Below are 12,714 nucleotides of genomic sequence, written 5' to 3' on the forward strand. Positions count from 1 at the left end.
GATTACAACTGTCATATGTATTTAGTAAGCTGTGTCAGCCCATTGACTCTGGTGAGATGTGCCCACGATACCCATCTTGACCTTTCCATGGTGAGTGCAATATAATACGTGAAAGGATTCACATGGATATTATCTTTAGCTCATCCAGAGAATATTTCTCTGACAAATAAAATGGTGATTTTTAACCTCCCCTCTAAGCTGATGTTTGGGGGAAGAAAAAATATGACGTGCACTCTGAGAACAGTTCTAATCCCTAAGTAGAATCTCCTTGTAATGAAAAGTTCATTGCACTTTAAAGCCTTGGCATACATCCACAGTTTCCGTGCTCTTTTCTAAAACTAACAAGGACACTTTATGCAGTGAGTGTAAACAGCAGTTCATTGAATTAAACTGCTCATGTAAGGAATATATTTATACTTATTGCAGTGACTGTCATTGATATTTTATTTCATTTTCCATGGAAAAAGCTGCTCATTAATTTTAAGAGTATTACATGTTACTGCTCAAAGACAGCAACTCACGGGTCTGTCCAAATGCTAACCTGACATCTATTAACAAATCCTACTGTCCTCCCATGCCTGCGTGCAGAGACAACCAGGCATGCAATGGGACTCACCTTTAATTCACAAGGAGCGAGGCAGCATCACCTCTCAGCTCACAGTAACACACGATAACTTCCTTAATCCACTTGGAGGATATGACTTTTTTAATGCTTTGAGCACACAGCATCATCAGAAGTTTGCGGAAGAAGCCTTGGCTCTTGGAGGCAGATGGCTCTCAAAAGTTCTAGAGTCACACATCTCAGCAAAATAACCTAACTAGTATCACATGTCACATCCACCATTAGTATTCCTCTCCTTTTCCTACTAATCTGCTTAAAATTTAAATTTATCCACATTGTGATTCAGTAAAGCATGTAAGCAGCTGTTTGCTTGCTCCACTTTTGTCTTTCCAAAGGCGGATTTTGTAATACCTTTCCTGAGTACAGGTACATGCAGCTACCTACAGACTGAGGTGCCCACTGAGTGAATTGTGGAGGGCTCCAAAACACACTGTCCACGTGGTCACAGATCTCAGCACTTGGTCCAGTCCATAGCATAATTATTCCAGTGAACATCACATGGGATATCTAACATTGCACCAGCTTTGAATTTATTTCTCTCTGATATTTAACCAGTATTTTCTTAATGTAACCTTTATATCCTGCTGAGAATCATATTGGCCTATTTAAACATAATTTCTGTAGAACTCGAGGGAATGGATTGAAGGTCAGAGCTTCATTGCTAATTTTTTTCTTTCTATGCTCTTATTTAACTGTTTTAAGTGTCATCTAACTTCAGGCTGTATTTCTATGACAACATACTTGTACTTGAAAATATTATGAGAGTCCATAATTTCTAGTGAAATGTTATTGAATGCAAACGGCACATCTTTGTCAACACTTAAGGCTGAGTTGTTAAATACTGTGTTCTGATGGGAAGCAAGCATCCATATCCACAATCAGTCTGATGTGGCCACAAACATCTCACTTCTGCATTCAGTAATTCAGAGATCCTTACTGGACTCTTGAAGTGGTCCTTGTTCCCTAAACTCTTCAGTGCTGCTATGCTAGCTAGGGAGTCCCAGGTGGTACTCCTGAGTATAAGAGGGTTGCAGCAGCCTCATCCAGGGAGTAGTCACTTGATACTGGGCATTCAGCTTCCATAGTTTTAAGACTGCAGTCAGAAAGGCAGGAGCAACCAGGAAAAGCTCAGTGTCTCCAAGAATGGATTTCAGGAGATACATTCACAGTGCTGAACACGAACACTAGCAAATTATCACTAGCATTAGTGTTCCTTTAAAAAAAAAAAAGAAAAAAAAAAGTCATATTCATATGGGCTCAGATTCTACCCCTAACACGTAAGCAGTCCCTGAATCAAATCATCATTAGCCTGATGAATGTAAAGGAGTCATTCGAAGAAGGGGAAAAAAATTCAAATCCATATTTTCATTTTCTGTTTGTTTTTACTAATCCTCTCCAACAATGCTTTTAGGAAACGTTCTACAGAATAGTCTGAGTACCACTATTTCAGACCATGTTTTATCAATATTTTAATATAGTTTTAATTTACTCTTAAACTGGGATAGCTCCCCTCTTCTAATTCTTCTGAGCACAAATGCAGCCTGAATCTGGTTCTGATTTAAGAGGTGTCCATCAGCAGACCTAAAACATCCACAGAGTTGGTTACTATTCACAGCTTCAGACAAAAGAAAGCAGTTTACAATAAGCACTGAATTCCCCTTGCTTGAAGTTTGCTGTCACCACATGCTTTATTTATAGTAGGCCTGAAATAAACACTGCCAGATCAGCCATTTTTTGGTGCTGCACAGAAGAAGGAAAGCTATTAAATATTTACCATAAGTCTCTCATAGCTTTGCCTCTGACACTTTCCCTTTCACTAGAGAAAAGGATTATTTAGCTCATGATTTTCCAGCAAAAGTCAGGCAATTGTGACTGTCTGGAAGTGAAGAGTAGCATCACTGGCATGCCTGGGGGGGAGGTTGTGTCAATGCTCACCAGCAACGGAAAGTCTGCACCTCCCCTACTCCTCTCCAGCAGGAGCAGGGTGACACCAAGGCAGGAGTCTCAGACTGTCACAGGAATGTTTGTGCCAGCAGAATGAGGCGCACTCATGTTACAGCACTTTCCAAAACTAAGCCAGTACATTTGGTGAATCCTTTCCAAGGAGCCTGATCGGATTCCTTAAGTTAAGATCAAATGAACACTGTGGATGCTCCAGTGAAACATGTCGACTAATAATATTGCACTCTTGTGCATTGCATTTACTGTGAATTTAAAAAAGAAAACCATTTGTATGAAATAAAAATAGATTTTATATGCATTTTGTTTTTCACCTGTGAACTGAATACTGCAGGACAATAAGTTGATGGCCCAGTCTCTGTGGGACAGCCAGCCAGTTAAAGATGAACTTTGACCAGCCCAGAACTAAAATGCCTCAGGACAGCTGTGCAGCTCAAGTAACTGATTAGAAACTGATACTGAAAAATGACTGAGAACTGCACTGCAGGAGGTCACAAAAAAATTAAAAGCGAAGCAATGTCTTTTTCCACCACAACCCAGGTCATTATAGAGTAAGATCATAGGCTTCCACAGCACTGTCTGGTAGAACTAGCACCAATCCCCCCACAGTACATCTAGAGTAGTGTAGGTTCCTAAGGAACGAGCTGCATCTATATAAGTATCTAATATTTTAGAATATCAGCCCTGTTTGCCTGAATACTGCCATGCCTCATGGAGTTCTGCTGGGTAAGAGTGCACAGTGACAAAGAAACTTCTTTCCTTCTCCCCTCATGCTGCTCTCTTTTCTTCAGAAAAAGAGAATTCACTTTCTAGATGTATTCTTTTGTCTTCTAAACAGAAGGAAGTAGAGGTGGTCTGGAGGGTCCCATACCTTTCCACACCACTGGATCACAGGTGTCTTTCTCCAGGAATGGTTCAAATACTTCAACTCCTTGCCACTTGCCTGTCTGCATCCTTTAGCTTCCCAAAAGTAGCACAGGGAGACACGCTGCAGGCTCTGGGGAACAAGGCAGCCAGACACTGAAACAGAGCAGTCAGAATATGCAGTGTTTCGCTCAAGCCAGGTTCTGGCTGCATGATCAAACCTTTGGCATATCTGGCAAGACCTCCATCCTAATTTTGTGGTTTCATGTGAAAACATAGCATGGTGAGGTGTTTTTAACAATTTTAACAGGGAGTTTAGCAAAGGAAGCTGTCAGAAAAAAACCCACCAAACATCCACAAATTCCTGAACTCATAATGAGACATCTACATGACTGAAATATGGAGAACTCCACTCAGGCCAGCGGTGCACACCAAGCACTCTCTGAAGAGCTACGTTATTGTACCTTGAACAACGCACATTGATGGGACTTGAAGAAAAACTAAGTTTGTATAGCCAGTGCAGACTCCCATTGCTTAGGCAGGCAAGTAGGAATGGGCATTCTTAATGTTTCCCTTCTGCTACATTTGATGTCTTGCAGTCTCATGTCCTGCACAAGTCCTGGCACCACATACAGCTTTTCTTGACAGCCAAATAAAAAATAACCGGTTCCCCGCCCTGAAAAAGAGAACTCCACAGGGAACTTAAGTGTGATAATAAAAGTGAGTAGTAGCAAACTCTGTCTGAGCTGTCAAGTTATAAACCAGGCTCATTAAACCTTCATGGCTAGGATCAATAAAAGGAAAGGCCACTGCTCTCGAGAGCCAAGAACCATTAGAAAAATAAAAAGAGCTTTTTCTTTCAGAGTGTTTATGCCTAGATTTCATGTTCCACTGCTTCTTCAATGGCCTTATAGACTAAACAAGCAAGCTCACTTCTACTTGCAGTGCTGCAACAGCAAAACCAAGCCACAGATTGCCTGGTAAGGCATTCCATGACCTTGAAACATATTCTATAGAGCCATGTGACTACTTCACATAAATGTCCAAGATCATCATAAGTTTTCCCATCACAACAGACAATTTCCTAATGCACATATATGCCTTTTCCATTTGAAAAGATTCACAATGTTTCCATACTTTTATGCAAATTAGATAATCGAGTGTATTCATCTCTACAATCTGTATGAAAACTTGCTTTGGTTTTCCATAGTCATAGAGCACTACACTCCAGTTTAATTGCTGCAAGCGATGTCTAAAAAAAAGTAGAAATGATATCCTAGCACAGTCGTTTTCCTGGTAACTAAGTCCCAGAAGACTGCCTTTCTCCTGTTTTCTTCTTATTTGGTTGAAAGTTACTATCACTAGTGACTGCTCCCATATTTTTCATGCTAACTATTCTCCCTCTCACCAATACAATCTCCGTAAAATTCTTTTGATTGAAAAAAGTATGTTTCATCATAAATTTTGGGCAGGCAACTAAACTGCCACAACCTTTTCATACTTAGGTGAATTAACCCATTTGTGCCTAGGAAAAATGATTTTTCAAGGTGAGATTAATCTAACTTCCCAAATATTGTGGAGACACCTTCTGTTCAACACATTGGGATACTGGATCTTTAATAGGGTTCTATGTATACATCAGTTGGCTGAGATCACATGCTGACAGGGTTTAGCTTGTAAAAATACTGAATTGTGCAAAGTAAAAGCCAGCTTAATGTCTCTGAGCACATTTTTTTTTAATAGCCCCTAATCACCTAAGAAACAACATTCTTTAAAAAAAAAAAAGTTACTTTTCAGTCTTTGTCATTTGTTTTTCCCATATAATTCAGGTGAGGCTGAACGGGTCACCAATGCAAACTAGCATCACAAATCAAAAATCAACTGTGATACTAAAGAGGAGATTCTATGAATTGTGTTACGTTTAGAGCTAAAGCGTCTGTGAAAGTTCTCACTTGCTAACAAAGAAGCTGCCTGACTCTTTTGTGCTTAACAGTATTTCATATCACTTTATGCCATTTTTGTTCTTTTCAAAATGGATCTTAACTCCTCTACACCTACTAATCCATGCAAGCATATTTCAGTCTGTGAAACACTCCATTACTGCTTACTTTGACGGTTCATTATCCATTTAAGTCGATTACCTGAATCACATGCTATTGTTTTGGAACCAAGAAACATGGCAAGCCTTAAAAAATATAAAAGAAACAACAGAAAGAACAAGAATGCAATAAATAATGATACTGCTACTAAAATTATATGGACAAAGAATAATGTCTGCCATAATAAATAAAGCTTTAGCAGTCTGAAAACACTGTAAGAAAAACTAAGAATTACTTCAATCATTAAACAAATAATAAACAATACATAAGCTGACCTCCTGGATGCCATAAAACACCTTTTTTAAAAAAAATTTTAAGATACAGCCACTATTGTTGCTGGTGTTGTAATTCAGAGGTCAGCAGGTACAAAAGCACAGCAGTTGTTCACCTCAAATATCCCTGACAACACTCGATCAAAATTACTGTTTTAAGTGACTTGCATCTGTGACACATATTAGGACAATCTGTTCGTTAGTCACAGATTTGGGAAGCTTTCCTCTGTGTGTTTTGACAGGAAAGGTGATGGCTTGTAGTTTTAAATGCCAGGCCACAGTGTCAGCCACTGAATAAAGCAAATAAGAAAAACGTTCTCTTGATATAAAAAACCCAGGATCCAATAGAAAAGCAGACAGAAGTTCTGAAATAAATTATCAGAAAGGATTTGCCTTAACTTGCAAATATAAAATACACCAGAGCAATATAAACTTTTCTAAAAAAGTTATCATACATACCTCCATAATAACACTAGCATTCATTAGAATAGAGAAAAAAAGCCAGAGTGGGCCATCAGATGAGAATTCAACTCCATGCATCAAGAGAGTGCCCCATCATCTTGAACTATTTGCAGGCCTCAACCATTTTCTTCTGGCTTCTGATATAAGGCCCATTTCAGTACACTTAGGATCAGGCTCCTGGTATCTGTTTAATTTGTTTAATTATGGCTGAAAATCTTGAGCAAGCACATTAGAGACACACATGCACATTGTATGAGGTGGCAGAAATTATTCCATGCATCTCCCTGCCTCCCCCATGCATTCACTAAAACAGACCACACCTTTTGAGAAACATCTCAAAGGCTTTTCTCTGAGAAAAACTAAAACATCTGAAGAGAATTATTTAAAGCTCTCTTCCAGGAAATAGATAAGTCCACCCAGTGTTCTCACAGAAGCTAACAAACATGTTTCAGTTTTGTTAGTATCTTTCTACATTGTGTACTTATTTTACACATTATCTATAACGCACACGTAAAGATAAACTTGATATTTACAAAGCCACACAGGAAATTCAGCTATATGTTTTGCTTTAGAGTACCTTGCTCTGTCTTGAAAATCTCAGCTAAAGATGTTTGTCCCTTAGGTGACAGCCTGTTCCTGCTACTGCACATTCCTATATATGAGATTTTCTGGTATGTTCTCAGAAATCATACTTCCGCATTACAACCTGCTTTCTGTCTTTGCCTAGAACATGTAAAAATTATCTTCTCCACAATGCAATAAAAATATAAGTTACTTTGCTTTATATTATTATGGAGTTTTAAAATAACGTAACTATTACAGAGAATCTCTGTGCAAGGTTATCTGACTTGAGATCAAGTTTCCTAACAAGGAAGCGACATTAACAAGGAAAAGTTGAGAGACCTATCTGTGAAGAGATTCTCCTTTCTCGATGGCAAGACAACTTTTATCACATCTCTATGAGAAAGTCTGCGCTCCCCATGTTCTACTGACTTCCTTTCCTGCACTCAGGCTACACCTTTCTGATTGTCAGATGCAAAGAGGCCACTTCAAACTTGCAGGTGCCAGACCACTAGCACACATTCTGAGTCTGCTGTATTTATTCACTCTGTGAATGGCAGGTTCCTCCCATGCATTTATAACACTTGTTACAATGGTCACTTCTAGAATAGTTGTTCATAAATTGATAAAACAAAACCATGTGATGTCCACATGGGAATAAGCAAAAGAAACATCACCGTTGGATTTATTTTTTAACAGAAGCCTGAATGGATATGGGACTATACTTGTATGCAGCGGGCTAAATACACTAGATACTCTCACATAGCATATCCACCATAATGATTTCTATAACAATCAATGCTGATTTCTACAAGAATCAGAGTATATTTTGGCTTTTCGTGTCGTATCTGTACCATGAACAGTCCGAGTAAGTCTCACAGGCAAGATAAAACACCTACAGCTGTCACTCATGGGTTTCATAGGATACTCTTAGGAATGCAAAGACTTCAACTTATATCAACATACTTCTGAAGAGTGAGGCTCAGGTTGTGGCTGGCTGACTTGATCTTGTTCTGGGCCTCTAGGTGGGTCATGCTGTCAGTGTTGACTCCATCAATGGCTACCACAAGGTCCCCTTGGTTCATCTGTGACTGTGCTGCCTTGCTGCCAGGGGTGATCTGTGTGGGAAAAGAAAGGAAAAAAAAGTAATATCAGAATTGTGTGCACAAAGCACCTACAGTGAATTTGCCCAGAACTCATAGAATAGAATCATAGAATCATTTAGGTTGGAAGAGACCCTCAAGACCCAGTCCAACCACAACCTAACTAGCACCAAACCATGTCCCTTAGAACCTCGTCTGTTATAATGAGTAACAGATACGACAATAAATACAGTAATAATACAGCTATTGCTGTATCTATTATCACATGGGTGGAACAACAAAATTTATGGAAATTAAACAAACTCAAAGTTAACTCATGTTTCTGCAAAGGTCCAGGTCTACTTCTCATTACTTCCGTTTTGAGAAGTTAAGCCCAATATAGTGGTTCCCTCTTCCTCAAGGGGATATTTATCATTATTTATATTGGAGTAGTACATAGAGACGTTACTCAGAGTAGAAAACTACTAAATCACTGTCTGCTGCATGATTTTATAATATCTTTCCTCCTAAAGCCATTTTTCCCAAATTAATTCATTATATCAAGCAAACAGAAAATGAATGTGTGTGAGGGGCCTTGCACATGCCTTGTTTCTTTTCTAGCAAGCTTTATAGTAAATTATTTCGCTTAACCTTATCCACATTCAACTATAGCTCCATTACCAAGACAGATCACTACATACCTGAGATGACCTCCTCAACCTATTGGACCTGACACTCCAAAGACAGACCAGCACTTTTAGAAACAAGAAGCCACAATGCTACAACTACAAACCCAACACTGAGACAACGGAAGTTCTGGTCATTCACTATGGCATCACATTTTGTTAGCTCCAGATGTCTTGTGGACTACATTTTCTCCAAATTGACAGCATCCTGACCTCAATTTTACACAGCCCTCTCAGCTTGCATCTGGATGATATTGATACATTACAGCTACTTATGAAACTTGACTCCATTAGGGAACTCCAACTAAAACAGAAGAGCCTTCACATACTGTCAGCCAGGCAAACCGTAGTGAGCACAGCAGAGTAGTCCTCTGCTCTCAGCACTCAGTATTTAAAGGGTATGGACATAAGCTATTGGTCTTTGCTCTTGTTTTTAGGTATTCACTTCTTTACATTCCTCACTTTTAAAAAAACCCCCAAGGAAGATCTAAAATGCCACAATAAAGGCTGGAGTCAACAACTCTGTTCCTTGAGCAGAGTGAACAGAAAAGAAAGATGTGTCTGATCATGAACCAAAATTCCCCTGTGAATCCAGCCAGGCTGAAACTCTGAAGTTAAATTCCTAAGGAAACCAAAACCCAACACAAATCCAAACACTTTTCCTCATCAAGCGCGAAGTGAAATTCCTTAACCTGTATTCCCTAATATGACCTCAAAACACTTAAAAATATGTACATACTCATACCAAAAAAGTCCTTCCAAAGCAACTCCCTAGACTACTTGTTTGTGCTCTTCCACTGGTATAGACAAAGAAGAAATAAAGGGGGGAAAAAAAAATAAATATATATATATATATCTTTCTTAACACTCCATTAAAGTGGCTCAGTATTGAGTCTGACAGTCTTTTTGACAGCATGATCTGGCAATAGGAGTTGCCAATTTACTAGAACACAAGCTCTAGGATCAGGGTGGTAGAGCACAGCACCCTGAATACTTGAAGACTACTTAAAAGCAGAAGCTACTTTGGAACTAGGCACTGTAACTAACATCCTAGACCTGATCTGACTAGACGAGACAGCTTTCTGTCCCTTTACTTTAGAGAAAAAAGCAATAAGAGTTCTATGTTTTCTGAGTGAAGGACAGCCACAGACATAATTTTCTCATGCAAACCAGTGTTGACTGATAATGGCAGTGTTAAGGAACGGAGGAGTGGGGGAAATACTATGTGGTCGTTTCAATGATTGCGTTTTATTCTGCAGTCTAATGCACACTCATAGAAAGAGATTAGTAGAAACAAGAGATTCATATTTCAAGCATAGTTTTCCTAACCTATTAAAGAAACATTAACTTCTATGCATTTGATTGACTTTAATTGTGTTAAGTACACAGAATCTAGAAGCCTATAAAAATATGGATTATTTGCATACCCACATCTATAGCATACCTTGTATAGTTACTGAAAGACCCTTTCCTGGTCAGTCTCCCAAACATGTCAAAAAACAGAATCTCCAATAAGATAAGAGGTCAGGAAAAAGCAAAATGTGAACAAAAGCCAAACTCAGATAAAACAGTCAGTACAACTTGAATTCATCAGGCAGGATGCTTCAGCCATTCTCAGTTTAGCCTTTTTCTATAAACTGTTTGTCTGCCATGTAGACACCAAGGCTTGAGCCTTCTTGATAAAGATTTTTTAATACATAATCTTCACATATCACTTTTCTAAGACACCACTTTTTACCTCCACATGAAACATGCAAGTTCTTGCCACAGAACGTTAACTGTGTGATGCTGATACTTCCAGTCTCCAGACAGCTGGTTCCAAATGCTGAGAACTTCCTCTTTTGCTCATCAAGAACAAAGACTAGTTTTTGAACATCGACCCAGTTACTGAAAGTGAAATGTCTGCCCTAATTTGGGAATTCTTACTTAACACACACATCTTTCTTTCCGCTCCACAGTGATGCCTCAAACAAAATAAACCCAGAGAACCAGAGCTTCCACAGAAAGGATAAAGCAGCCAAGATTTGGGACTACTCTAAGATAGCTATAACATCCCGACTTGCCTCTCAGTTTCTCTGATTTCTGCTTTTTGCAGCCCCAGACTTAAATGTCATATCTTAAAATAAAGATACAGCAGGTAACTACAACTGTCCTAGAATTAGAGGCAAATTTAGAGGTTGAGGACGGTTATAGTAGTGACCTGATTTCACAGAATCACAGAATGGTTGGAGTTGGAAGGGACATCTGGAGATCATCTAGTCCAATCCACCTGCTAAAACAGGTTCACCTAGAGCAGGTTGCACAGGAATGTGTTCAGGCGGGTTTGAATGTCTCCAGAGAAGGAGTCTCCACAACCTCTCTGGGCAGCCTGTTCCAGTGCTCTGGCACCCTCAAAGTAAAGAAGTTTCTCCTCATGTTTAGATGGAACCTCCTATGCTTCAGTCTATGCCCATTGCCCCTCATCCTAACCTAGTCTAATGGGATATTTTCTGCCTAACAGTTTTGGAAAACACTACCTAAATGAAAAAATATATTAATCAGAAGCATCTATCAAACAAAAAGTCCTAGGTAACTTTGAATTTGTGATTTATTTAAGTTTCTAACTACATTGCAACACTCTTTCTGAGGCAAAGTGCTATAGGACAACCATACTGGGAAAGATAAGGAAATCATCTCAGTCATGGCTCACCAGCCACTGTTCCTTTATTTGAAACGGAAAGAGATTGTAGTCATTACTTCAGTTAAGTAGAACAGTAACAAATTCTGTGCTGGATTCCGTCATACAGCTCTACCTTTCCAGTTCCCATGTCACGGGCCAGCATAGCACTGATGTCACTTTACCTCTAAAAGTCAGCTTATCCAAGCTTCATAGATAGCAAGACCCACAAGTATAAAAGATGGATGTAGTTTATTGTATCTGTAATTCAGAACCACAATAAATAACAGGAAAAAATTACTTCCCTCAGTTTTCCCACTGGCTAAGAGTATGTTATGTAGACCATTTGGTTCTGTAGAGCTTTACGTAGAAAGCATCATTAAAGTCTGGATGTATACTCTGTATAAAATATCCCAATCAAAGTACAAAATTATACTTATTTTAGTCAGAAGCAAACAGGCTTCTCTGTGAGGCTTTCAAGCGAACCCACAGCATGCATATTTTACAGCAGACATTGAGAACAGTCAGTAATTGCTGGGGACAAAATATCAGCATACAGATGGAGATATATCAGCAGCCAGATCTGAAGTGTCAAGACACATTTGAGACTATCTTGTTCCAATTTTTAAAGATCCAGCAGAAAGGAATGGAGGGCAAAGTGTTTATCTGTTGGTATTTTCCTTACTCTGAAAATTTATCTCTGATCTACTAATAATTTGCTAAGTACTCACAGAGAAAATCTCACTGTATCTTGGTGAAATCTTTAGTGACTATTTTCTATTTTAAAAGGTTTTTAAAAAATATTTTTTAAGTGAAAGGTGAATGTTAAATAACTCTTGGAATTAGACTGCAAATCCAGTAGTGTCTACACAGTAAGTTCTAGCTCGCTGTCATCTCAGCCTCTCTTCTACTAACTAAAGTAACATTGAGTAGAGGAATGTAATGCTGTCTAGGTCAAATACACATTTTTCAATTTGATCTCCAATGGTTTTTTTCTTAAAACATCTCTGGGCAAGATCTAAACAGAACTATTTCAGAAAACCTTTATAATAGCCTTAACTCATTTGTCCTGGATTACAACATAGTGTTGCAAATGCCTTTATTTAGGGCTACAGTGAGATGTTTGCCAGAGATTTAAAGTATAGCTATTTCTGCCAATTGATTTACAGAATCCAAGCCAGAATACCACTGACATTAAGATCTAATTTTAATAGTATTTCTTTAGTGCCTCAAGCTCAAGCACAGACTTATCTCAAAGAGCCAAGAATTTTTCACCTCTCTCAGAAAAGCAGCGAAACACTTGCTGCTTCAGAGATGTTCATTTGGAGCCCTCACAAATTTCCTACAAGGCAGACATTTGACTTCCAATATCCCCAGCTTAGAGCAAGTGGGCGGGCTGGAAGTATCACATGTTGCTTTTAATGTACTACAGAGAATTCTTACTGCACTCT

General features: G+C 38.8%; 1 protein-coding gene across 12 annotated transcripts in view; it reads right to left on the minus strand.

Moving 5' to 3' along the window:
* Window positions 1-12,714, minus strand: part of LDB3 (LIM domain binding 3) — a 128,297-nt gene that overhangs the window by 80,136 nt on the left and 35,447 nt on the right. For all 12 annotated transcript variants that reach the window (XM_065639102.1, XM_065639112.1, XM_065639110.1 and 9 more), the window contains one exon: window positions 7,806-7,957. In XM_065639102.1, the coding sequence (XP_065495174.1) occupies window positions 7,806-7,957 (152 nt within the window). The remainder of the gene's footprint in view (window positions 1-7,805; window positions 7,958-12,714) is intronic.

Source organism: Caloenas nicobarica, chromosome 7 (assembly GCF_036013445.1).
Source record: "Caloenas nicobarica isolate bCalNic1 chromosome 7, bCalNic1.hap1, whole genome shotgun sequence".
Lineage (NCBI taxonomy): Eukaryota > Metazoa > Chordata > Aves > Columbiformes > Columbidae > Caloenas > Caloenas nicobarica.